The sequence below is a fragment of the Oryctolagus cuniculus genome, chromosome 21 (assembly GCF_964237555.1).
Source record: "Oryctolagus cuniculus chromosome 21, mOryCun1.1, whole genome shotgun sequence".
Lineage (NCBI taxonomy): Eukaryota > Metazoa > Chordata > Mammalia > Lagomorpha > Leporidae > Oryctolagus > Oryctolagus cuniculus.
The window spans coordinates 15,868,019-15,893,253 of record NC_091452.1 but is presented as its reverse complement, the minus strand read 5'-3'; the positions used below and the strand labels follow the sequence as shown (position 1 = coordinate 15,893,253).

Sequence of the window (25,235 nt, the reverse complement as noted above, 5' to 3'; positions counted from 1 at the left end):
GTCTCCTATACAGGCGTAGGAGCCCAAGGACTTGGGCCATCTTCTACTGCTTTCCCAGGCCATAGCAGAGAGCTGGATCAGAAGTGGAGCAACTGAGACTCGAACTGGCGCCCAAATGGGATACTGGCACTGCAGGCAGTGGCTTTACCTGCTACAAACAGTGCCAGCCCCCAAAGGGATTTAACTTACATAAAAATTTACTTATTATGTTATAGAAATCATATTATGTGTCGGCCGGCACCGCGGCTCACTAGGCTAATCCTCCGCCTTGAGGCGCTGGCACACCGGGTTCTAGTCCCGGTCGGGGCACCGGATTCTGTCCCGGTTGCCCCTCTTCCAGGCCAGCTCTCTGCTGTGGCCAGGGACTGCAGTGGAGAATGGCCCAAGCACTTGGGCCCTACACCCCATGGGAGACCAGGAGAAGCACCTAGCTCCTGCCATCGGATCAGCGCGGTGCGCCGGCCGCAGCGCGCCGGCTGTGGCAGCCATTGGAGGGTGAACCAATGGCAAAGGAAGACTGTTCTCAAAAAAAAAAAAAAAAAGAAAAGAAATATTATGTGAGCTGTGAGTTTTTTGCTCTCTTATGTATATAATTCAAGACAGACCCAGTGAGATACAGTAGAAAGAAATTTACCTTGGATCCTACTGGATTTTTTGATGGTTAAAAATTTCCCGTTTGCAGCGACATACCAACGAGCATGGCTTACCATTTTCTAGTGTATAGAAGGTCATAGCAAACACCACTGTGTCATCTGGTTCTATATAACAAAGCCAGGGCCGTATTCTGGCAGGTTGCCCAGGGAAACGGTGCTTCGTTTATATGGTTCATGAAGAAATCTGTTGAATTCTGTAGAACAGATGCCTTCCAAAGTGCCCTTCCACGAACGAGTGAACTTCTCAAAGCATCGTTTTGCAGCTCAGCACGTGTAGTTCTGATGCGTCTGAGTTCTTTGTGAGATTCCTGCTGTTGGTGTTTTTTGTGTTATCGACCTCTTCAGGCTGCCCTGGTTTTCAGCCTGTAACCGACCTCCTTCCCCAGCTGAGACTTACGTTGTCTTCTCTCTGCTCGTTCCAAAGCTGTTTCCCAGTTGCGTGTGGAGATGTGTCAGTTAAGGTGCAGGCTTGGCTGCTGTGACCTACAGTCTGGATTGGTGGAGCATTTCTGTGTGTGCAGTAATTCAGGGACCCAGGTTCTTTCCATGTGTGGTGCTCCCATTCCTTAGGGAGTTGATCTCCTCTACGTGGTTGAGCCAGTTTCTGTCTTTGTTCTTGCAGGCTAATAGGAGAAAAGAGCAGAAATCCAGAGCCAGCAAATTCCTTTCATATAGAATGGTGCGCAAGTTGGACGCATCACTTCCTTGCACATCTTATTGGCCAGAACTTAGTCACGTGACTGCAAAGCTAGCTGTGAAGGAGACTTGGTTGTGTGCTGTATGGCTGCATGGTCTATATTCTGTTAAAATTCTTACTACTGTGGGGCCTGGTGCTATAGTGTAGTGGGTAAAGCTGCCACCTGCAGTGCCGGCATCTCATATGGGTGCCGGTTCGAGTGCCGGCTGCTCCACTTCTGATCCATCTCTCTGCTGTGGCCTGGGAAAGCAGTAGAAGATGGCCCAGGTCCTTGGGCCCCTGTACCCTGGCTCCTGGCTTTGGATTGGTGCAGCTCCAGTCGTTGCAGCCCATTGGAGAGTGAACCAGTGGATGGAAGACCTTTTCTCTCTCTCTCTTCCTCTCCTTCTCTGTGTAACTCTGACTTTCAAATAAATAAATAAATCTTTTTTTAAAAATTCCTACTACTATGAAAAAGAGAAGGGTGGATTTGGGGCAAGGGGGACTAATCTGCCTCAGAAGTTCTGACAGCTACTTTTGTAGGTAATAAAAGGTTGAGCTGGGATTTGAAGCTAGACTCCATATTCTTTTTAAAAAAATTTTTTTAAGATTTATTTATTTATTTGAAACTCAGAGTTACACAGAGAGAAGGAGAGGCAGAGAGAGAGAGGTCTTCTATCTACTCCCCAAATGGCCACAACAGCCGGAGCTGTGCCAATCTGAAGCCAGGAGCCAGGAGCTTCCTCTGGGTCTCACGTGGGTGCAGGGGCCCAAACACTTGGACCATCTTCTACTGCTTTCCCAGGCCACAGCAGAGAGCTGCATCAGAAGTGGAGTAGCCGGGACTCAACCGGCGCCCATATGGGATGCTGGCTCTTCAGGCCAGGGCATTAACCCGCTGCGCCACAGTGCCGGCCCCAGGGCCCCATATTCTTACTCATGACAGTCTATGAAGGTACTCCAAAAAGTCTGTGGGAAAATGGGATTGAACAGTAAGTTTACTTTGGTGCAAAATTGTAGAGACATCCCTGTATAGTTTTCACATAACACTTACTTTTCATGAACTTTTTGAAGACCCCTCATAATACTCATCCCGAGCACTGCCAATAAGGACCCTGATTCCCATGTGCTGTTTGGGATTAGCTCTTTGTGTTTGCTGTCTGATTTTCAGTCCACACTCGTGCAGTTTCGTGGGCAGTGTTTCTTTCCTGTAGAGGAACAACTTGGAAGTGGACATTGACCCCAGGGCCTCCGTGAGCCCCCGCCTCTGCTGTCACGGGGAGTCTGGAGGGAACTAATGATGGCAGCTCTTCATTGTTTACTGCCGTGCAGCATGGCAGCTTAGGATAGTTTTGACAACGAGACATGTGCTGTTTTGATCTCTTGGCTCAGATGATCCAGCTTTTCAGGCATGTCTCAAAGCTCTCCAGGCGTGTGTTCACGTGTTGCCTCTTCAGAAGCCAGAGTTTGGGAGCCAGATGCCCATCAGATTGGGGTGTTCCCTAGCATATCAGTATTTTTTTTTAAGGATTTTTATTTATTTATTTGAGAAGCAGAGTTAAGAGAAAGGGAGAGACGGAGAGAGAGAGGGGTCTTCCATCCTCTGATTCACTCTCTAAATGGCTGCAACAGTGAAGCTGAGCCAATTTGAAGCCAGGAGCCAGGAGCTTCTTCTGGGTCTCCCATGTGGGTGCAGTTGGCTCAAGGACTTGGGCCATCCTCCACCGCTTTCCCAGGCCATAGCAGAGAGCTGGATTGGAAGAGGAGCAGCTGGAACTTGAACTGGCGCCCATATGGGTTGCTGGCACCACAGGCTGAGGCTTAACCCACTATGCCACAGCACTGGCCCCCTAGCATTTTAGTTCTTGTTTCATCTGTCCCTCGTTGGGTCTCTTCAGAGTCATTGGCCTTTTTGGCAAAACGAGGCATCAATACCCCTTATTGACCCCAATTGAATTGCTGAGCATGGTGCTGCCTTGGTGACTGCATTTAGAGTTTTCCATTTTAGGAGTCACAATTTGATTCTCCTGTCCCAGTGTATCTGGTCCTATACTCAGAGTTTTTGATTTAGTAGGTCTAGGATAGGACCCAGGAATTTGTATTTTTAATTTGAGAAGCAGATAGACAACGAGACACGGAGAGAGAGAGAGGCCTGCCATTTGCTGGTTAGCTTCCCAAATGCCCACCAGGGCTGGGGCCTTGAGCGAGGAGCTAGGAACCTGATCCATGTCTCCCATGTGGATGTCATGGACCTAAACCCTTGAGACATCACCCATTCTCTTCCAGGGTGTGCATTAGCTGGAAGCTGGAGCCAGGCTTGAACCCAGGTCCTCCCATATAAGACGTAAGCATCCTATTCAGCCGTCTTAACAGCTTAGGCCAAACACCTACTCCAGACTTGCATCTCTTTCTTTCCTTTTTATTTATTTGAAAGGCAGAGTGAGGCAGGGGAGAAGAGAATGTGAACGCTGTCTTCCATTCTCTGGTTTATTCCTCAGATGCCGGTAACAGCCAGAGCTGGGCCGGGCTGGGCTGTAGCCAGGAACTCCATCTGGGTCTCCCACATGAATAGCAGGACGCCCAGTACTTGGGCCATCATCTACTGCTTCCCAGGTGTATTAGCTGGGAGCCGGGTTGGACTTGGAGGCAGGCCTGAATCCCAGGCACTCCGATATGGGATGTGGGGATTTCAAGTGGTAGCTTAACCCACTGTGCCACATCACCCTCCCCTGCATTTCTAGTAAGTTCCCGACAATGCTGTTTTGCCTGGTCTGGGGACTCATTTGAGAACCGATGTCCTCCAGTTGTCATTTCTGGGGATTGCTTCTTCCCTTTGTCCCATCACGGTAGTACACACATCTGAAATCCCTCCCCTCCTTCTCTCCGGCCACGGACTGTTCCCCTGCTCTTGCTGGCTGTGGAGTGTGCTCATCAGCTCATGTTTATTTCTTGTAACCTAACTGGAAGCTTTGTAAACAGCCCCTTTATTAGGTAACGTCCTCAATTACCTGGTTGGAGGCTGCTGTTTCTTGCTTTGACTGTGAATGATTCAATTCTCAATAAGGCTTTTTTCAACAGATGAATGAGTCAGGCTGCATTCATATTTTCTGAGATAAATGGCCTTTTCTCTTTTTCTCACGGTCACCTTGCCCTTCAGGAAGGATAATTGAGGTTCTCTGCCGGGGGCCACTGTTTAGAGGAGTCCTCCCTCCTCCCCTGTGCCAGGGATCAGGAACGCTGGGCAGATAATGACGCTGGTGGCATCATTCCATCTTTTCGCGGCACTTTCAGTCATGCTGAATGTGCAGGCATTTCAAGGAGACATTTCTAAGAGGCGGCTAGTACTGCTTGCTTCTAATGATGCCCTATGCAAATTGGAGTGGAGCTATTTGTCTTAATCTGTTTTCTGTTGCTGTAACGCAACACCTGTGACTGGTTAATTTAGATGGAGCAGAAGTTTATTTGGCTTACAGTTCTGGAGGGTGGGAATTCTATGAACAAGATGCTGGTGTTGTCCCAGTGTGGGACAACAGCCTTCTTGCTACACCATAACATAGAAGCGGAGCAGAGCAAGTGTGTTAACTTCAGGTTCATCTTTTTAAAAAATATTTATTTCTTTATTTGAAAGGCAGAGTTACAGAGAGGCAGAGGCAGAGAGAGAGGGAGAGAGAGAGAGAGAGAGAGATCTGGGGCCTTCGCCGTGGAGCACTAGGTTAATCCTCCGCCTGCAGCGCCGGTATCCCACATGGGCGCCAGGTTCTAGTCCCAGTTGCTCCTCTTCCAGTCCAGCTCTCTGCTGTGGCCCGGGAGGGCAGTGGAGGATGGCCCAAGTGCTTGGGCCCTGCACCCACATGGGAGACTAGGAGGAAGCACCTGGCTCCTGGCTTCGGATTGGTGCAGCGCCGGCTGTAGCAGCCATTTGGGAGGTGAACCAATGGAAGGAAGACCTTTCTCTCTGTCTCTCTCTCTCTGTCTAACTGTCCAACTCTCTCTCACTGTCTAACTCTGCCTGTCAAATAAATAAATAAAAAAGAGATCTTCCATCTGCTGGTTCGCTCCCTAAACGGCCACAGTGGCTGGAGCTGGGCTGACCCAAAGCCAAGGGCATTGAGCTTCTTCCAGGTTTCCCACGTGGGTGCAGGGGCCCAAGGACTTGGGCCGTCTTCTACTCCTTTCCCAGGCCATAGCAGAGAGCTGAATTGGAAGTGGAGCAGCTGGAACTTGAACCGGTGCCCATATGGGATGTTGGCAGTGCGGATGGCAGCTTTACCTGCTACGCCACAGTGCCGGCCCCTCATCCTCTTCTTAAAAAGCCACTGATGCCATCATGAGGGCTCCATTCTGTGACCTCATCTAACCCCAATTATATACAAAGGCCGTGGTTCCAAATACCATTGCTATATCAATTTGTGCTTTATATTTTCAACATATGACCTTTTAGGGGACACAGTCTTACCATAGCAGGACTAAAGGACTATTACATATTCACCCCCCTCCCATATTTGTGTGCACATGCATTTGATCATGCATGTGGGTAAATGTGCATACATGTGCATGCCTGAGCACACACATGCGCAAACACACACGATATTTTGTCCTTCATTTCAAATGCAATAGAAAAGGTGGAAATTGTCATCCTAGTTCAAGGGGTTTAGATGCAAACACCAGTAGAGAGGCAGCCGCTCCTTCCAAACTGAACACATGTAAGATTTGCCCTTTAATTAGCATCTGCAGCTGCTGCCATCAGAAGGGGCTGTCTCTGTTGGCCTAGAAGTCTTTGCTTTAAAAGAGCAAGTCCGTTATAGCTCCAAGCCAGGCTCGTCTGTCAGCTGCTGAGCGTTCTCTGTGGTCGGTGGGGTTGCCGCATTGTTTAGCGCTGTTTCACTGAAGGGCTCTTCCCTGGCTCCTGTCTCCCCAGCCTTTGGTTTCTACGCCTTGGTGGCCACCACTGCAGTGACCCACAGCTGTTCCCCCTGTGCATCTCCGGTCCTTGCAAAGATGCAGGATCATTCCTTCAGTGCTGATGGGCTGGTTCTTTTCCAGCCTTTTGTTGTCCGTGATCTTGTCTTGATATTCAGAAAGGCTGCAGGTAGTCACTGAAGCAACACAGGCAGCAGCAGCAGCAGCGAGGGCTGTTTTATTAAAGCCGAGCTTCGTTCAAGGACACCTCTGTTGTGGAAACCTTGCGTTCAGCTGGAGTGGGAGCCACACTGGCCCCACGGCCTCACCAACTGTGGGTCTCAGTGCAGCGCGAGCCTAGCTGCATAGGAAGCAGTGGCTCCTTAAAATGCAGATTCCTGGGCCCTACTTATAGAGCTTGACCCATGAAGTCTGGGGTCAGTCTCTGGAATCCATATTTCTCTCTCTCTTTTCTTTTACCCCTCCCCTTTTTTTTAGATTTATTTATTTATGTGGAAGTCAGAGTTACAGAGAAGGAGGGCCAGAGAGAGAGAGAGAGAGATCAACTGACATTGGTTCACTCCTCAAATGGCCGCAACGGCTGGGGCTGGGCCAAGCTGAAGCCAGGAGCCAGGAGCTTCTTCTGGGTTTCCCATGTGGGTGCAGGGGCCCAAGGATGTAGACCATCTTCTGCTGCTTTCTAAGGCACATTAGCAGGGAGCTGGATGGGAAGTGGAGCAGCTGGGACTTGAACCGGCACCCATATGGGATGCTGGTGCTGCAAGCGGAGGCTTAATCTTCTATGCCACAGCATCAGCCCTTAGAATCCATATTTCTAAGAAGCTCCCTAAAGAGGTGGCATAAGAAGGAGATATAGCTGACTCTTTTATACTGCATATTGTTATTTATTTTTGAGTTTTTTGTTTGAGAGGCAGTGAGACACACACACACACACACACACATATATATATAGAGAGAGAACAAATGTGCTCCCCCATCTGCTGGTTCACTTTTTAGGTGCCCACAACGGCCAAAGCTGGGCCAGGGCTGGAACCAGGAGCTGAGAACTCCACCTCCCAGCATCTGCATTAACAGGAAGCTGGAATCAGGAGCCAGAGCCAGGAATTGAACCCAGGCATTTTGACTCTTAACTACTAGGCTAAATGCCTGCACTATTTATTATAATTTAAAATAATTTTCTTTTTCATTCCACTATAATGCTGGCTCCTTGAAGGTAGCAATTTTCCTGTTTTGTTTGCTGTAGTTTTCCTAATATCTAGAACAGTGCCTGACACTCAGATATTTATTTGGGTGAATGTGTCTTACCATTTTTTAGAAAAGCACTTCTTCCAGGGCTTCTGATGGGCAGGCAGGCCTGGGAAACCCTTACAGCCTTCCTGGGTTAGAAGTCGCATTTTGGGGGATCAACACCTCCCAGCCCTCTCTGAGTGGTAAGAGTCAAGGATAGAGCTCCAGTTTTGGACAAGTTTGGTTGGAGCAGATGAACCCTCTGACACAACCTGGGTGGCCTCTGTCGTCCTTGATTAGTTCAGTGTTCTGCTGACCCCGGTCTTTGGTTCACAACAAGTCATCTGGTACCAAGACTTGAAGACTTAGCTTGCAACTTTCAACATTGCTTCTGGAGCCACATGATTTGGTGTCGTTTTAACAGTCTCAAACTGTCTTCTGAAAGCCCTCAAGTCTTGGTGCTTTATTATCTCTTTAAGCTCAACAGCATGCTATTGGTTGAGACTGGTTTGGTGTATTATTCAGATTTCTGTTACTATAATGAAATACCCGAGACTGGAACTTTAGAATAAAGAGATTTACTTAGCTCATAGTTTTGGAGGCAAGAAGTCCAAATAGCGTGGCACCAGCTCCATGGGCCCAGGGGCCCCTGGCTCCATCACCTCCTGGTAAATAGCATCATGGTAGGCAAGACAGGAAACCCGAGAGCAGGGAGGGGCCAGGCTTACAACTTACCACTAGGCCTCGCCTCTTGCACGTCCCACTGTTTTTCAACATTGCCATGTGGATGGCCAAGTTCCCAACACATGAAGCCTTGGAGAGAACACATTCAAACCATACCCAAACCCATAGCTGTTGACCGCACACGAGCCGTCTTCCCTATACCAAAATGAGCAACTCTTCTCCAATGGTATATTTTTGGGATATGGATAATGTCTTGGGATAGCCAAGTTTACTCATAAATGTGCAAACTAAGTTCCCCTCCTGGTGCTCACTGGAATTTTTAGTACAGTAATCTGGAATTGTGTTCGTGGGCAAGTTTGATTAGTTTCTTTGACAAGGCCTGTTCTATTTAGAGGTCTATCATTTGATGTGTCTATTTTGGCCCCGTGATGTGGAACCCATGGCTAGCAGCTGTTGTAATTTGGGTTGCTTGTTTTCTCACCCAACCCTGGTTCTTGAAGAAATGCAGAGTTGTTTGACTCACAGAGAAGACTAGTTTGGGCTGGGATCTTTGAATAGGAACAAAGGGTACGTATCTTTCTGCCCTTTTATTTTCAGAACAATTCAACTGGACAAAACAAATAGAATTCTCTGGAGTAGCTGGTGTGTACTTAGCAGGGGTCAGTGGTGACCTCCTAGTGGTTGCAGTGGCTGCCTCGCATGCAGCTCTCAGACTCACAAACCATCCTGCTTTCTCACACCATTAATAGAGCCACAGGAACTTTATAGCTGTGACTTGTCATAAATATGTATTGTTCTTATTTTAAGACATTTCAGTTCTAAAAGTATGAGTACTTCTGTTATTATCTGTGAAAATTTTTTTTTGATGTTTAAGACCTTTTTAATGGCAACATATATTTAAAACAGACGTACAGATTAGCATCACCCACGTACCCGGGGCCTGTGGAGAACCAGGTTGGGATGAGTGGGTGAGCTGTAGGCAGCCAGGTGGCTCCAGGACTGGGACGAGCGACTGACGTCAGCTGTGACTTTGGGGGAGCTGAAGATGCATGGTGGCTGCTGCCCCTTCTAGTCTTGCTCCTCTTATTCATTCATGAATCCATCTGTTTTCAGCAATCACAGTGCAGACGGAGCCTTATTCTTCCTGTGCGGTTGTCCAGTGTCTGCTGTGTGTGAGAAGCCGTGGGAAGGGGGTGGAATCGCAGGTTGCGAGGGGCCCTGGAGGAGGATGTGCAAGGCAGCTTCCCCACTGACTTGGGTCTCGGGTTCAAGGGGGACTGGTGCGGGGCCAACTTCTGGGGCCTTTAGGGTTATGTGTAGATGCTCCACGTCTGATCTGTCTGGAGCGTTCTTCTAATTCTGGACTAAAACCAAGCAGGAGTTGGGAGGATGCTGTTGAGATTTCACGTCCCAGATGTGGATTGTGGACTATGCTTGTGGAGTGCAGTAGTTTGGTAGATTTAGTGTTTTTTTTTTTTTTGAAATTTTTTAGGATTATATCCAGGTATTGTTTTTTTCCAGAAAAAGATTTGAGACCACTTAGAATAAAAGGCATTCATAGTATGGCTAATAACCGGAGAACTGTGGAAGAGTTAACACTGACAGTGAAATTGGGTCCCAGCTTCTTGCCAGCCAGAGCAGAAAGGACCAAGCAGTGAAGGGCCAGGACGGCAGCTGAGGGCCTCCCACTGGTCCAGGCCTCTGCTAGGGGATTGGTCTTAGCCCTGTTCTACCGAGGGTGGACCTGAAAGGCAGAGGGAGGACCCTGCTGGGGTCTGAGACCACCCAGGCTGTGTGGTCTGGGGCCAGGTGTGATTCCTGGGCATCTCCTCCGGTTATCATCAAAAGGTGGAAGGATTTCAGTTCCTTGTGGCAGAAACCAATTTTTTTTCTTGCTAATCACAGAGTTTTATCTCAGGCCTCATAGTCTGTATTTTTTCCCCATATACACACTGATAAATATTATAACTCACTGTTTTTGTTACAAAAAGGGGGTTATGCTGTACTTTGCCCTGTAGAGGATATCACTTTACAAAACATTCTTGAAGGAAGGGGATGAAAAGGATGCACATTTTCCACAAACTTTTTTAAACTCCTGCCCATATTATCTTGGACAGATTCCCACTGCTGTATGAATAGATGGAGCCCATTTATCTTCAATATCTGCATCATATCCCATTATTTAGATGTATCATATTTTAGCCAGTCTCTTATTGATGGCTATTTGGATGACTTCCAAGTTTTTGTGTGTGTGTGTTACAACTCTGCAGTGAATCTATTTTTCTCTCTCTCTGTTTATCAGAAAACTATTGTACCTGTAAAATAAATTGGTAGAAGTGGAGTTATGAGGCCAGAGGTTCTATATTTCACATATAAATTTTTAATAGAGACTGTCGATTGCTTCCTAAGCCAACTGTAAGGGAAATGATTGTACCACATTTTCTGCATGCCTCCTGTAATCTGATGGCTGCTGAAGGGAGTGCAAAGAGGATGCCAGGGAGTTTGCTGCCCTGCAGGAAAATCCATCCATGCTGTGTACCTGCTCCTGGGGAATGTCTGGGTGTCGATCTGGGTGCATGGGGGAGTGGGTGGATTTAATTCAGCTGTTCAAGCTTGCCTTGCAAACGTGCCTGGTGTCTGGGACTAGGCTTTCATTCTGTTGATTCTCTCAGGGGAACGGATGTAATTTCCCTAGGGCAGGGACCTCATTCCATGTCTCACAATATGTCTCACGTGTCTGCATCGTAACTGCAACACGTCAGGTAGTATCTGAGGATCCTATTGAAGTGTTCCCTTTCTTGGTTGTGTGAAAAATTAACAATGTCGGCATTCTCTACAGGTCATGGAATATCAGCCAGGAGGGGATTTGCTGTCACTTTTGAATAGATATGAGGACCAATTAGATGAAAACATGATTCAGTTCTACTTGGCTGAACTGATCTTGGCTGTCCACAGCGTTCATCAGATGGGATATGTACATCGGTAAGTAGGACTTTTTGGTAGCATACCGAGAATTTATCTGTATCACATAAGAGTTCCTGTGTGGTAATGAACAAATCACTTCAGGATCAAAATAATGCTTTTTCCAATTTGTAGCCATTCCCATTTGGAACTGGCGGGAGGGAAGCTTTCCAAAGTGGCAGATACCTCAGCTTGCCCGTTCAGCAGTGACATAGGCCTGGAATTGTGATGTTCCCAGTGTTCTGGAGAGCAAGCCCTGTGAATGTAGCTAAGACCAGGAACTCTTGCACGGCTCTTTGGGCTTTATGATGGACAGGCTGAATGTGATTTACAGAAGGAACTGGCATGCACACAGGAGTAGAAGCCATGGGGTTGTCCTCCTGGCCGTGCCTGTTAGTGACAGACGGAGGTATCTCCCACATCCTCAGTGATGAGTGTTCTTCCCATGCTCACTCGTCCGGTGTTTCGCGGAGGGGACGCCAGGATGGCTAGACCACAAAACATGGAATCTGCAGCAGAGCCTTTGTCTTTCTGTCAGCCAGCTGCATGACCCTGGACAACTTCCTCAGCTTCTTTTGGCCTTAGTTTGTTTTCTTTACTTTTTTCCCCTTACAATTATTATTATTTTTTATTTGAGAGGAAGAGAGAGTACATGCACGAGCAAGCATGTGCGTGAGCTCACCCATCTGCTGACCTACTCCCCAAATGCTCGGAGGCCAAGGCTGGGAGCCAGGAACTCTCTCCAGTCTCCCACTCCAACCATCTCCACTGCCTCCTTGAGTCTGCGTTAGCAGGAGGTTGGAGTGAGGAGCCAGAGCCGATAGTGAATCCCAGCACCCTGGTCAGGGCACCTCAACTGTGTCTTGGTGGCTGTGCTCCCGCCCTGGCCTAAGTTTTTGTAATGTAAAATGTGTATCTCTGGGAGAAATAGCCCGACTAATAAATATTTGCTTCCTTCTCTTTCTTCCTTCCTCCTTTCCTTCTTTTTAATATACGCTAGTTATTTACATCCATCGACAGAGGAGGTCTGTGTAGGGGAAGCTAAGATTCTTGGCTGAGTTGAGATCCTAGGTTAGCAGTTGCCTGCTGATTGGCACGGAGAGCACAGCACGGCTTCATTGTCCCAATTCCCTTACAGAGACATCAAGCCCGAGAACATTCTCATTGACCGAACAGGACACATCAAGCTGGTGGATTTTGGATCGGCTGCTAAGATGAATTCAAATAAGATGGTAAAAAAATGGAATGAAGTACCCTGAGCAGAGTTTGTACTGCAGAGCATTCTGGGGTCTTGAGAAGTTTGAGAAGTATTGGGGTAGAATGGGGAGCCGCATTTTGGAGCCTTCACCTGGGGAGTGAGTGTGGACGCATGAGCCAGTTCCCAGATCATGGTACCCTTTTATGTGTAGCCCTGTTAATACCCTAAAAAACAGCTTTAGGAACATTCTTACACTGCGGTTAAAAAGACAAGACAATACGTATTTTGTTTTCCTTGCCTGTTATAGACTGTCTTCTGTTATATCATCTTTTCTACTTTTAAAATATTTTGATGAAATGTAACCCTCTTTTGCTCAAATCTTCTATTTCCTATGCAGCAAAATTGGAATTAATTACTGGAGCATTTCAGCCAGATATCCTTAAGTGCTAAGAACCTAGTGCTCAGAATATCATTTTTAAGTCTTAAACCTTGGTAAAAATTAAACTGTATCCCACATGCTAATTAGGGAGGCAAGAGGGCAGCTGTTGAGATCCAGGGGGAGACTTCTTTAAAAGAGAAATGACAAAGTAAAAAAGGAGTTAAAAAAAAACCTTCTAATAAATTTTGCGTGTGCCGCAATGTGAATTATGCAAAAAAGGATAGGCCTAGGAGAAAATTGACTTAGGTTTTGAAGACTTGCTTCATGACTGAGCCATTTGGTGACCTTGATGAACCACTAAGAACTGGCCTTTCATTCTGTCTCCAGAAAATGCTGGTTTTAGAAGGATGCAAAAATTAAGAGGTTGGAGAACCCAATCTTCAAAATACTGCCCAAGCTGAGAATTCAGTTCTTGGTAAAAAGGACAGTATGTAAAATTGCATTTTTTCCTTTAAATTCCTTGGAGGAAATGTGGGTAGTATTAGACAGAGGACAAGGCTTGGCGGGTAGTATTAGATGGAGGAAAAGGCTTGGCGCGGCATTGTCTTTGCACCTCCTACCTGTTCTTAAGACCTGAGACCTACTGGAGGTAATTCACCTCGCGTTCAGGTTCTTGGACAGACTCCCCATGCTGTCCAAGGTGGGATTTGTCACCCTCAGCACTGTCATTTCTTTCAGGCTATGTTCTTAGAACCTATTCACCTGATCATTACATTAGTCCTTGGCCTTCTGGCTAAGATCAAGTGAAGAATTGGAGAATCAAAGCATCTATGTTTAAAAATTTATATGTAATTCAGAAACAGATATGAAAACTTAGGTATCGAGTTTAGGGGAATAAAGCACAGAAAAATAATTAAATAATGCAAAGCTTTATTATCTAGGATTCAGAAACTTTATGTTACATTGGTGACATTATTAGACACCTGCATTTAGACAGAAACTGTCGTACAGGCCCGTGGTCTGACAATAGAACCCCAGCACTACTGACATTGTGGTCTGGATAATTGTTGTAGCAGACTATCCTGGCTGTAACAGGATGTTTAGGGGTGTCCCTGGCCCCTACTCTCTAGATATCATTAGCAGCATTTCCCACAGTTGTGAAAACAAAAACTTCTCCAGATGTTGCCAAATGTCCCTGGGAAACAGGGTTAGGGTTAGGAAGAGGTTGGTCAAATTAGTCCCGGCTGAGATGCCTGCAAGTAGATGGAGAAGCATCAGAAATCTAATTACTACAGCCAGGAATATGTGTTTGCAGTAAGGAAACCTACTCAGAAAACTAGTTTAGGACACAAAGTCATTGCTTGGTAAATAAATGGGAATTGAGAATAAGGCCCAATCTCCGCGTCCCTGCCTTCAGAGCCCTCAGGGGACAGAAAGGGCTCCTGTTCGTGTTGAGTTCTGTTTTTCAGAGCTTCCACTGCCCTTTTGAGTTCCTCTGATTGCAGCAACCTTCACTGCAGGCCAGGAGCCTCTCAGAGACTCTTGGGTTTATTTGCAACTCCAGGCTCAGCCTCTGATTATTTTGGTCAAGGAGGTATGGCCCTTTGTGCACCTGCTTGAGAGTATAGTCCCTCCTTTCGCTTGTGCTCATACGGCCAGGATGTGACAAGCAGTTAAGGGATTTTTTTTTTTTTTTTTGCATCATTTTAAGTGCAGAGGCCCTTTTATTACAGGAGAACAATAATCTGCACTCTAGATCAAGTCAGATGTAGATTCCATAGAATTATAATTTTTTAAAAAATATTTTTGATCAATGGTGGTGGGCTAAACATGTGTCTCCTTTAAATAGAATGTTTTACAGGCCTATGGCAAGTTCTCAGTGTTTGCTATGCTCAAAAGGTACCATACAAAATACAGCCCACATTTCCTGGAATGACTGTGTGTTACCCCAAATCAACCCATCCTCCTTCCTATCACCCCCAGAATATCATCTATGTGTTTTGGCTATTTGTGAGTCTTGGATCTGTTGAGTATTCCATCACCCATTATCTCTTCTTAAGAACGTTTCTTTGGAGTCTTTATGTTAGTAAACACAGAATGAGGGCCTAGCAACCGTAAGACCTGCTGTGTGGCTTAGGCTGCCCACTTCGCCTTATTGGAGCCTCAAAGAGCAGCATGGCAAACAGCCAGCCACTCCAACCTGTATCTGAGCTCTAGTGAACACAGCTGTGAGGAGCTTGTAATGGAAGTGCGTCGTAGCATGGTAAGGGGCTCTTGGCCCCTGTTAGCTGGTGGAGACTCCTGTAGGAGTGAAGAGATTGTATTTCTTTTCTGCACAGGAATAACATAGACTTCCTTTCCCTGTTTGTGCAGATGTAGGTTTTTTTTTTTTTTTTTTTTTTTGACAGGCAGAGTTAGTGAGAGAGAGACAAGAGAAAGGTCTTCCTTCCGTTGGTTCACCTCCCAAATGGCCACAGATCGGCACTGTGCCAATCTGAAGCCAGGAGCCAGGTGCTTCCTCCTGGTCTCCCATGCAGGTGCAGGGCCCAAGCACTTGGGCCATCCTGCACAGCCTTCCCGGGCCACAGCAGAGAGCTGGACTGGAAGAGGAGCAACCGGGACAGAATCTGGCTCCCCAACCAGGACTAGAACCTGGGGTGCTGGCGCTACAGGTGGAGAATTAGCCTAGTGAGCCGTGGCACTGGCCCAAGTGTAGGTTTAATGCCCTGGGCAGCTGGATAGGGAAAGTTAGGTAAATAATTTTATGGTTTTTTTTTTTTTAAAGATTTGTTTATTTATTTGGAAGTTAAGAGTTATACAGAAAGAGGAGAGGCAGAGAGAGAGAGAGAGAGGTATTCCATCCAATGGTTCATTCCTGAAGCCAGGAGCCAGAAGCTTCCTCTGGGTCTCCCACGCGGGTGCAGGGGCCCAAGGACTTGGGCCATCTTTTACTGCTTTTCCAGGACATAGCAGAGAGCTAGATCGGAAGTGGAGCAGCCGGGTCTCAAACTTGGGTCCATATGGAATGCCGGTGCTTCAGGCCAGGGTGTTAACCCACTGAGCCATAGCGCTGGCCCCACAATTTTATGTTTAAGTAAATTCTCCTGTTAAAGAATCTGCTAAGTTGACCCTTTTCTCCTTCCCTCCCTCCTCTCCCAGCTTCTTTTCTTCCCCATTAATATGATGAAAATTAACCATGGTTTTATACTCCTGGGGCGCTGTCAGATGGTACATTGTGGACAGGCTGGACTCCTAGCACATGTTCACTTTTAGTGCCTCACTGGATTAGCTGGATTAATCGCCACAGGAGGAGAGAAAAAGCATGTTGGAAGGCCTTGGTAGGATGTGAGATTATATGTTGGACAGGTTTAATGTCCGTGGAGGTCAGTGACTAATGGAGACTGAGTAATCATTAATTATCATTAAAAACCATTATTAATCATGATTAGGCACTATTGTGGGAGATGTACAAAGAGTGAGTCAGCTTGTATTTCTCCTTTCATATCTTTTTGGTACCAATTAATAATAGAATTTAGAAAATTGTTGGATATAAATGTATGTAATCACAATCGCATTCTGAGGCAAGGATTACTTTGGGGAATTATTTGCCTGTCTTCTCTAAGTCTGGTCATTAGTTTGGAAATGAGGCATTGACAATTTGTGCTCTTTGGCTGGGTCACCCTGATACATATGACCCCATCAAGTTCCTTTTAACTCTTTGGTTGTGAACAAGCAGCTGTGCCCTGCGAGCTGTAAACAAGGAGAACGGAATATTCCTGAACAACTTGTGTTCAACAAGTACAGCGAGAGCTCATGATGAATATCTGACAGTTGTGTAGTTAGGGTCCTGCAAAGTAATTAGGCATAAAGAGTAAGCATTTAAAAAAAAAATGATACAGGTACATTATCATTAGCTAGCCAAACCACAGTGTTAGAGTTTTTCTTGTTATTTATTTAAAAATATCTATTGCTCATTGTCAGTATTGTGGTCACAACCAAAACCCTATAGTTTGGCCCTAATTCTGTGCTGAGCTCTTTAACACTTGTGCTAACAGTAAAAGGCTTAGAAGTCTTGGCCCAGACATCCCAACATTAAGGCTTCCCCTCGATGGTGTCACTTTCGGTCTTCAAGCTTGAGTCAGCCCGTGTCTCAGCCTAGACTCAGTATTTCCCCACTGTGTGCCCAGAGCCCAGGCTGAGCAGTGTGAACGATAGCAATGCTCCACTGCTGTCTAGGTTGTGGGCCTGAAGAAAGGGCTGAACCTTGTTGTGAAAAGGGAGGGGATGGGGGGCCAGCGCTATGGTGAAGCAGGTTAAGCCTTTGCCTCCAGTGCTGGCATCTCACGGGGGCGTGAGTTCAAGTGCCAGCTGCTCCACTTCTGATCCAGCTCTCTGCTATGGCCTGGGAAAGCAGTGGAGGATGGTCCAGGTGCTTGGGCCCCTGCAACCACATGGGAGACCCGGAAGAAGCTCCTGGCTGCTGGCTTCTAATCGGCTGCAGCCATTGAAGCCATCTGGGGAGTGAGCCAGCAGGTGGAAGATCTCTTTGTCTCCCCTGCTCGCTCTCTCTAACTCTGCATTTCAAATAAATAAAAATTTCTTTAAAGGGAGGAGATTAGGAGAATGAGAGGAAATCTCGTTTCTTGTAATGACAGGGTCTTGCGCAGAGGGATGACAAAGTTGTGGGCTGGAAGAGCTCCATCCAGCTTCATTCTGGGCGAAAGGAGACCTGGCGGTGTCCTCTCTGAACTTTTCCTTTCTCCCTTAATGACTAATTAAAGCAAAGTGAAGCAAATCTACTTCCTTGATATAAGGCCCAGCCCTAAAGGTATGTAGCCATACCCACAAAATCTTCAGGGGCACTTAACATCCTTGAATGGAAAGAAAATTGGTTTGCACTGTACCTGCTGACCCAAGAGCAGCCCACTGGTTTATGATGTAGTATTATAGGACAACTGGTCAACATGATGTATGACTAATGTCAGGGTCTCTGTTGGGATAGGGAGGAAGGTGAAAGAGGCTATCCCTTCGACTTCCAATTTCATGGCTCAGTAAAACTTCAAAACAATTTTGAAGACCAAAGGGGCTGCCTACGTTGCCTAGTAGGGGGGTGGGAGTGAGGGGCAGAAAACGTAATTTTTTCATCAGCATGATTTCAAGCAATGAAGGATATTTAAACATGGAACAGTCAGAAGGACAAGTTCTCAGGAATAAAGGACAGTTCTTTAAATGGAATACACTGAGCTTTATAACAAAAGGCCTCCTACATTGTGCTAATCTAACTTTGCCAAGGTCAGATGCTTGGGGCCATTGGATTGGAGGGCCCTGGGTTTCTGAACAGTGGGGAAGGATCAGAGGAAAAGGAACTCATTAATGTTTGGCCCTGGTGGAAGTTATTTATCATGTCTTGCCCTGAGGGCAGGCCAGGATAGGGTTGTGGTTTCCAAAAGTGGTCTCCAAATTTTTTAAACTTGAAATATAAAGTACATGTGTAATAGTGTGTTACCTGCTTGCTCTCAGTTTCTCAGTAATGGTTTGGTTCATCTGATGGATCCATCTTTAGCGTCTGTGAACATGTTGCTGATTCTGTAAGTGAGTGAAGTCCTATCCTATCAGAGACTTGTATATGAAAGACACCTTCTGTCCCATGTGTGTGACCCGAGTGTGTGCCATCCACAGCTCTTGCCCCTTTGCCTTTGATTGTGTTAGGTGCTTTCTCTCTTCCTTTCCTTTTAATTGGTACAGTGTTTGCATTTCCTGCCAGTGTGCCACTTGACAGGAGGTTTAAGTGCCTGGGAGCATAGCAGTCTAACAGATCAGCTTGTGTCTGAAATGTGGCTGCTGTCAATCTACTGGAGGATAATTGAAAGTTTGTTGTCTTCATTTTATTTATTGATGGTTTTCTAGGTGAATGCCAGGCTCCCGATTGGGACCCCCGATTACATGGCTCCTGAAGTGCTGACCGTGATGAACGGGGATGGGAAAGGCACCTACAGCCTGGACTGTGACTGGTGGTCGGTGGGAGTCATCGCTTACGAGATGGTTTATGGGAGGTCCCCATTCACGGAGGGAACCTCAGCCAGGACCTTCAATAACATCATGAATTTCCAGGTAAGGACTCTTTAGTAGATTCTTATGAAACATTGAGAAATGTCACTTAAACACCGTGTGAAGGGGTGGTTAGTGTAGTGCTTGGGATACCACTGTCCTGTATCAGAGAGCCTGGTTCAAACACTGCCTATGCTCTCCATTGTAGCTCCTGCCGAAATGCACCATGGGAGCTAGCTAGCTAGCTCACATGACTGGGAACTGCCTCCCATGTGGGAGGCCTAAATTGAGTTCCAGGCTCCTGGCTTTGGCCTGGTCTAGCCCTGGCTGTTGTGAGCATTTGGGGGAGGGGGCGGGTAAACCAGTGGATGGGAGATCTTTTGCTTTCTCTCTGTGCCCCTGCCTTTCAAATAAATAAAGACAAAAATCTTACTGCGTAAGTGAATGCTTATATATAAACTAGCAGTACTACACTGGAAAATAATCATAGCAAATACTTATTTAGCGCTTGCTTCTGTGCCAAAGCTATTTCAAACACTTTATTAATTGTAGTTCATTGAATCTCAGCTGCTAGATGACACACTGCTGCCAATGAATGTATGGTATTTTTATTGATTATAAAATGCATTTTAATTTCTGTGCTGTTGAATGTGAGTGAATGTGAGTCTTAGGATTGATGAAATATAGTTTATTAACCTGATCTTCAAATCACCCTGTGAGGTAGAAACTATCACTATTATTATTTTCATTTATAGATACAGAAACTATAGCACAGAGAAGTTAAGTAGCATTCCCAAAATAATAGACTATTTGGTTCTGAAATCCATGCTCTCTATTTTACATTATTTTCTTCTTAGTACTTAACTAACAGTTGAGTATGGTAGCACAATCAAGTGAGGAAATGAATTAGAAACATGGTAATGTGTGTGTGTGTGTGTGTACACATTGATATATACAAACATATATATATGAGGTTAAACCATTTTCTTTTATTTATTTATTTATTTATTTATTTTTATTTGACAGAATTAGACAGTGAGAGAGAGAGAGAGAGACAGAGAGAAAGGTCTTCCTTCCGTTGGTTCACCCCCTAAATGGCTGCTATGGCCAGAGCTATGCTGATCCAAAGCCAGGAGCCAGGTGCTTCCTCCTGGCCTCCCATGCAGGTGCAGGGGCCCAAGCACTTGGGCCATCCTCCACTGCCCTCCTGGGCCACAGCAGAGAGCTGGACTGGAAGAGGAGCAACCGGGACTAGAACCTGGTACCCATATGGGATGCCAGTGCCACAGGCAGAGGATTAACCAAGTGAGCCATGGTGACGGCCCCACCATTTTCTTTTTTAAAAAAATTTTAAAGATTTTATTTATTTGAAAGAGTTACAGAGAGGCAGAGGTGGGTGGGTTGGTGGGGTGGGGTGGTAGGTCTTCCATCTACTGGTCCACTCCCCAAATGGCTGCAACATCTAGAGCTGAACTGATCTGGAGCCAGGAGCCAGGAGCTTCTTTCAGGTTTCCCATGTGGGCGCAGGTGCCCAAGGACTTGGGCCACCCTCTGCTGCTTTCCCAGGCACGTTAGCAGGGAGCCAGATCAGAAGTGGAGCAGCTAGGACTCAAACTGACATCCATATAGGATGCCAGTTATGCAGGCCAGGGCTTTAACCTGCTTTGCCACTGCACTGGCTTCCTAAACCATTTTCTAATAACTATATTCCCACTATATATTAAGCCTGCTATATAGCTACATATATACATATACACACATATATACATATTTATGTATATATACAGACACATATATATACACACATACATACATATGCATAAATATAGTTTCAACCAAAAGGAAAAAGAGAACTTAATTCTTAGGCCTTAGTATTTCATCCAATTTCCATCTTTCTGGAGTACCTAATACAGTATGTGTACCCATACATTATTTGTTATTTTTTAAAAATATTTATTTATTTTTTTAAAGAAGATACAGATCAGTCTTCTTTTTTATTTATTTATTTATTTGACAGGTAGAGTTACAGTCAGTGAGAGAGAGAGACAGAGAGAAAGGTCTTCCTTCTGTTGGTTCACTCCCCAAATGACCGCTACAGCCAGAGCTGTGCTGATCCAAAGCCAGGAGCCAGGTGCTTCCTCCTGGTCTCCCATGCAGGTACAGGAGCCCAAGCACCTGGGCCATCCTCCACTGCCCTCTCGGGCCACAGCAGAGAGCTGGACTGGAAGAGGAGCAACCAGGACTAGAACCTGGTGCCCATATGGGATGCCGGCACTGCAGGCAGAGGATTAACCAAGTGAGCCACGGCGCCAGCCCCAAAATATTTATTTACTTAACAGGCAGAGAGAGACAGAGATGGACAGAGTTCTCCCATTTGCTGGTTCGCTACTCAAATGCCCACAACACTTGGGAGTTGACCAGGCCATGGCCAGCAGCCTGGAACTCTATCTGTGTTTCCCATGTGGGTTGCAGGGACCTAAGTACTTGAGCCATCACCTGCCATCTCCCAGGGTGTGCATTAGCAGGAGGCTGGGATGGGGAGTGGAGCTAGGACTTGAACCCGGCACTCTGATAGGGGATGCTGGTGTCCTAAGCAGCATCTTAACCACTGCACCAAATACCCACAGCATCATGTGTTATTCCTGGGTCTTTTCTTCATTTAAAATTTCCCCTTAGGTGACTCTTGGGGCTAATTTCTTTCTTTCATTTGATTCACTCATTCAGCATTTAAGTAGTGAGTGAACTGTACCAGGTACTCTAGGGGACCAGTTTTGCAGCAATGAGCAAGAAGGAGAAGACCCTCTCTTCCTTCTTTCTCTGTCATCATTCTGTCTGTGTAAAAGCAGAACACAGAGAGAGCTTGTGGAAGGCAGTGATAGGGCAGAAAAAGCAGCCAGGGCAGGCTGGGTGGGTGGGGAGCGCGTTCTCGGCCGAGAGAACAGCGTGATTTGTTCAGGGAGCTTTAAATAGCCCGTCATTGTTGGGCAGCGAAGAGAGAGACGGGAGCCTGGTGAGATGAGTTGGGAGAGGGGAGCAGGGGTCAGCCATGAGGGTGTTGAACCCCTGCAAAGGAACGAGGCCTATTGATGTGCACAGGCCATTTATTTTGGGAATGTGTCTTTGGTCCAAAGTGAAGAGGGCACAGAACTTCTTCCTTTAAAAAGGCAACTAAAGGGACTTGCATATGTGAGAAATACTTAACTTTGGGACATAACAAACTGATGTACCACTAAGGAAATAATTACTGTATTTCCTTCCTTCCTTTCTTCCTTCCTTCCTTCCTTCCTTCCTTCCTTCCTTCCTTCCTTCCTTCCTTCCTTCCTTCCTTCCTCCTTTCCTTCCTCCCTCCCCTCCTTCCCTCCTCCATTCTTTCTCCCTTTGTTCCTTTCTTTCTTTTTTGAAACAGCGGTTTTTGAAGTTTCCAGAGGACCCCAAAGTCAGCAGTGAATTTCTTGATCTGATTCAAAGTTTGCTGTGTGGCCAGAAAGAGAGACTGAAGTTCGAAGGTCTTTGCTGCCATCCTTTCTTCTCTAAAATTGATTGGAATAAAATACGTGAGTGTAAGTAGAACCCTGCTCCTTAAATTTGGGTTCTGGGATTAAGAAATGCTTAGGAGCGGTCAGAAATTTTGTGGGCCCAGAGAAGCTGGTGTACCCTGCATATTATCTGCAGGACTAGAAGAGGCTAATGATGTAGCCATCTTTGAGTGATAATTCTGCTTTAGAACTGTTTGCATGGAAGTGCGTCATTTATCAAACTCCACGCGTATGCAGTCTAACACATTATCTTGCAGTGGTTTAGAGGCACAGGCTGATGGAGTTTTAAGATTTGACAGAGTTTCTTTCCAAAGAAAAAGGGAACCTCAGAATCCTATTCACAGGTTAGGAAAAAGACTCTGAGGTTAGGTAACATCTCCAGGAAGCTCTGCTCATGACCAAGGCTACTCTGAAACCACTACTCTGCAATGTTCATTTACTTCCCTCTGTAATATTTGTTTTTGCTCGCAAGCATGTGAAATCTTTAATGCAGACATACAGGGGATTCATTCAGATATCACTTTGTGGTCAATTTGCGTGAACTGAGTTAATTCATTAAAAACAAAGACCTGATTTATTATCAACAAAACTAAAATGCTTGGTGATTTACCAATTGGTGCTTTTTTAAAAAACATTTTTTAAAAATTTGAACATGCTGTATACTGAGTGTGATCTGATGAGTTTATGGAGTGACAACAGAGATTAGAGCCAGTAGGAAAGCAATTGGCCTGTTTTTAATTTTTGGTGATGAGAGAGTGAGGAAAAGGAATCTATTTTTATCTTTATTTTTTATTTATTGAGTTAAAAGGCAGAAAGAGAGAGAGACCGACAGAGATGTCACATCTGCTAGTTCATCCCTCAAATGCTCACCACACCTAGGGCTGGGCCAGGAGGAAGCCAGGAGCTAGGACTTCAACCCAAGTCTGCCCCACGTGGCAGGGACCCAGCCACTTGAGCATTCACTCTTAGAATCTGCATTAGCAGGAAGCAGGAATCAGAAGTGGAGCCCGGACTCAAAGCCAGGCTCTCTGATAGGAGAGGTAGGTATCGCATGTGGTGTCTTAACTGCTGGGCCAAACCTCCATCCCCAGAACCCATTTTCAGATGTCAAAACCAGGCTTCTGGGAGTTGTGTTGTGGTTATAACCTCTTGTGGCTTCTGCGGCAGGTGAGTGTGGTAAGATCCAGTGTTGTCCACTTGAAAACAGTTTGGATGGTTTCCCGGACCTCCTCTGAGGTACTTAAGGCTGCCTTTCCCTAGGTCTTCCTTGGTTTTCCTTCTGCTGGAACTACAGTTTCATTTTCTAATCTTTGTAGATCACCCCCAACCCCAAACCTCCAAGGCTCGGACCTTTTAATCAGTAATATATTTTCAGTGTGTTCTTCCTTTTATGCTTTTTAAAAGACCTGATAGAATTTCCTTTAGATGCTATCCAAGTACTTATTATTTTCTTGACATGCCCTTTTATTTCTGTAATCTTCTTGAATAAGCAGTTAATTTTTTTAAACGTATGAATGTGATGATTATGCCTAACAACTTATCTCCACTTAAGTCAGTGAGTGAATGGTGATTAATTACCTGAGTAACCTTATTTTGTGTTTTGGTAAACCCTGATGTTGTTTTTAGTATTATAGTCGTCCCACAATATATGTAGGGGACTTGGTTTCCCCTGGGAATACCACAATTCAGGGATATTGAAGTTTCTTATAAAATGTCATAGTATTTGCGTATCAATGACACAATCCTTCTGTAACTTTTAAATCATGTCTAGATTACTTATATTACCTAATACACTGTACATTCTGTATAGATAGTTGTTGTATTGCTTAGAGATTAATGACCAGAAAAAAAGCTTCAGTACAGAGACAATTTTTTTCCCATGTATTTTCAATTCTCAGTTGAACCTAGAGGTGAGAATTTACAGATATAGGGGGTCAACTATATGTCACAGTTCCCAGATTTAGTTCTAGCTTTTCCTTTCGGGATGTTTACAGGTTTTTTTTTTTTTTAAATTTTATTTATTTATTTTTATTTATTTGACAAAGTTAGAGAGGGAGAGACAGAGAGAAAGGTCTTCCTTCTGTTGGTTCACCTCCCAAATGGCTGCTATGGCTGGAGCTACGCCAATCGGAAGCCAGGAGCCAGGTGCTTCCTCCTGGTCTCCCATGCGGGTACAGGGGCCCAAGCACTTGGGCCATCCTCCACTGACCTCCCGGGCCACAGCAGAGAGCTGGACTGGAAGAGGAGCAACCAGGACTAGAATCCAGTGCCCATAAGGGATGCCAGCACTGCAGGCGGAGGATTAGCCAAGTGAGCCATGGCGCCAGCCCCATTCGGGCTGTTTACAGGTTTTAAGGTTTACTGGATTTGTGAATGTAGTTATTTTTCCTATCATATTAGGTTTTTTTTTTTTTTTTTTTTTCCACAACAAAAAACCTAAGATAAGCCCAAGACATGGCACACGATTTTGGAGGTTTTCAGGCTAAGATCAGGTAGCCCTGTTGGTTCAGCCGTCTGGCAAGGCTGGGGGATCATAGTGGTGGCCGTGCACAGAGGAAGGATCACATGTGAGACAGATTCGGGCTTACAGAACCAGCCTTTTGAGGGCACACTCCAGTGCCCAAGGGCCTCCAACTGGGCACACCTCCTAAACACGTAATTGTATTAAGTATCCTCCCTGTTAGTGTTGCTAATTTCTGATTTACTGGATTTAACATTCACATGAATTGGGGAGCCAATTCGTTTGCAAACTGCAGCACCTGTCAATCATGCACTGCCTGCAGAGGACACACATCTGAGTAGATGTGGTTCCTGCTGTCCATCCTGAGGCCTGTCCTCTCTGGGAGGAGACTGTCGTCTTGGTCTTTCACACATGTGGCTTCCACAGTTGATTCTTCACGTTGTCCATGGCTTCGTGCTTAATTTTGTCTCATCGTGATAAACGTGGACTTAG

The 25,235-nt window shown here is 45.8% G+C and overlaps 1 protein-coding gene across 18 annotated transcripts in view; it reads left to right on the top strand.

Moving 5' to 3' along the window:
• CIT (citron rho-interacting serine/threonine kinase) overlaps positions 1-25,235 on the top strand; it is a 182,021-nt gene that overhangs the window by 29,591 nt on the left and 127,195 nt on the right. For 17 of the 18 annotated variants that reach the window (XM_051826615.2, XM_051826613.2, XM_051826611.2 and 14 more), the window contains 4 exons: positions 11,000-11,142; positions 12,260-12,353; positions 18,606-18,809; positions 22,153-22,306. In XM_051826615.2, the coding sequence (XP_051682575.2) occupies positions 11,000-11,142; positions 12,260-12,353; positions 18,606-18,809; positions 22,153-22,306 (595 nt within the window). Of the gene's footprint in view, positions 1-10,999; positions 11,143-12,259; positions 12,354-12,422; positions 14,962-18,605; positions 18,810-22,152; positions 22,307-25,235 lie in introns of those variants that run through there. The other variant, XM_051826618.2, reaches the window with a different exon arrangement.